This window comes from Physeter macrocephalus, unplaced genomic scaffold, assembly GCF_002837175.3.
Source record: "Physeter macrocephalus isolate SW-GA unplaced genomic scaffold, ASM283717v5 random_5981, whole genome shotgun sequence".
Lineage (NCBI taxonomy): Eukaryota > Metazoa > Chordata > Mammalia > Artiodactyla > Physeteridae > Physeter > Physeter macrocephalus.
In genome coordinates, this window is record NW_021151265.1 from 2,161 (window position 1) to 3,974 (window position 1,814).

At 52.5% G+C, this 1,814-nt stretch overlaps 1 protein-coding gene across 1 annotated transcript; it reads left to right on the forward strand.

Moving 5' to 3' along the window:
• Positions 1–696: 696 nt before the first annotated feature.
• Positions 697–1,808, forward strand: LOC102974075 (KRAB domain-containing protein 4-like; the record flags this gene model as incomplete). Its single annotated transcript, XM_024118137.3, has 2 exons — positions 697–877; positions 1,195–1,808. Coding segments are annotated over 2 exons (324 nt in total), but the record flags the coding sequence as incomplete, so codon positions are not given.
• Between the last annotated feature and the right edge of the window lie 6 nt (positions 1,809–1,814).

The following is a 1,814-nucleotide window of genomic DNA, read 5'->3' on the forward strand; positions in this document are numbered from 1 at the left end:
TCTTTGACTCATGATTGATTGGATAATCAGCACTGTTGGTCATGATTGAGTAGCTGTGTTTCGAACTGTTTGTTCTAGATCTACGTCCCCTTCAAAGCCTTCTCTGTCAGCCCTAAGCAGAACTGACTTCTCCCTCTTCTGGGTTCCCTGCCCTACCTCTGCCATTGCCTCCTTCCTTTCCTCCCACTCTTTCATGTATGAGTTTGTAAGTGTTGTTTTTCTCCCTCTACTAGACTGTATGTAGCTCCTTCAGTTCAGGAGGTGTTTGTTTTTATTAACCTTTACATCCTTAGAACTTATCAGCTTGGTCTCCAGTCAATAAATATGTGTTGGAAGAATGAATTTCCAGGGTAAAATATTTCTAACACTCGATCTCTTTCCCCATAGAATTTAAAATAATTTTAGTTACGTAAGCACCCTATATACTATATACTATGTCAAATTGTGGATGGTGAACAGCATAAGAACAATTACGTAGAGAAAGGCAATGCAGTGTCTAAAAAGTGCGTGCGGAAACCAGACTGAATGGACTTTAATCCTTAATTCCTACCTGTGTGACCCTGGGCAGGTGACCTCACACTCTATGAGCCTTCCTGTCCTTATCTGTCAGGGTTCTCCTGGGTGGTGGGGGGGACTGAAATCTTTCTACGTGTGAAGGACGTAGGATGGGCACAGAGTGGGCACTTGATGTAACATACTGTCTCCGTCCGCAAGCCAATCATTGGGCTAAGGAGGAGTGTGCTGTTGCAGGGAACATTGACCTTCAGGGACGTGACTGTGGACTTCAACCTGGAGGAGTGGCAGCAGCTGGACGCCACTCAGAGGAACCTCTGCAGGGATGTCATGCTGGAGAACTACAGCCACCTGGTCTCCGTGGGTGAGGGACCCTCCCCAGGGTGACTGGAACGCACCCCCCGGGGCTCCCTCTCTCTCGGCTGCTGCAGCTCAGGGGCGTCTGGGCCCTGAATGAGTCGGGCCTCAGGCTCGCGGTCAGGAATTCATAATGGCGTCTGCACCCTGCACGGGATGTCCGTGCTCTCACCTTCTCTGTGGATGGTCTGCACTGAGGGCCCGCTAGCTGGGCTCACGGGGCAGTCACCGAGGCCAGACCATCTCTGCCCTGCAAGGATGGGCCTCGGTTCCGGAATGCCTCATGTGTCAATAACAAAGTCCTCTGTCATTTCCCCTTAACAGGATTCCTCATGGCCCAACCAGTTAGGATCTTCAGGTTGGGACAAGGAGAAGAGGAGGCCAGGATGGCAGCTGGAGAAAGCCCAACACGGAGGTGTCCAGGTGAGCCCGCGCCGGGCCAGTTGGGCCAGGGCAAGGGGACCTGATGGGTCAGGGAGAGCTTGGCCTCGGGGGCGCGCCCCAGAGTTCTTCTCAGAAACCCCAGACTTGGGGACACAATTCGGGTCTGATGGAACGAGCTGCTGTGATATCCGCACGATGCCCCACCTGCTGCCCCTCTGCAGCCCCTTGTTCTTGGGGTTCAGACAGAGGCAGCCACTGCTGTTCTGTAGATCCCGTCTCCACCTTCCAGCATCTGGGTGGCTAGGGAGACGTGCCCAGCCTTGTCTCCTTCCTCCTCCCTCTCCTTTCCGGAAGCTGTTGCGACTTTCCCCCTCTCTTGGGCATTTGCGTGTTCCTCAGAAGACAAAGCAGATGGAGGGGTGATGTTTCCTGTTTACTGGGCATACTGTGGGCCCTCGAAGTCTGAAACACAGAGTCTTTAACCTCAGGGAAATTATCCTACCTGGTTTACTGGAGTTGGGATGGACAAAAAAGCTTTGCTAATGACCTTCAGCTCTACC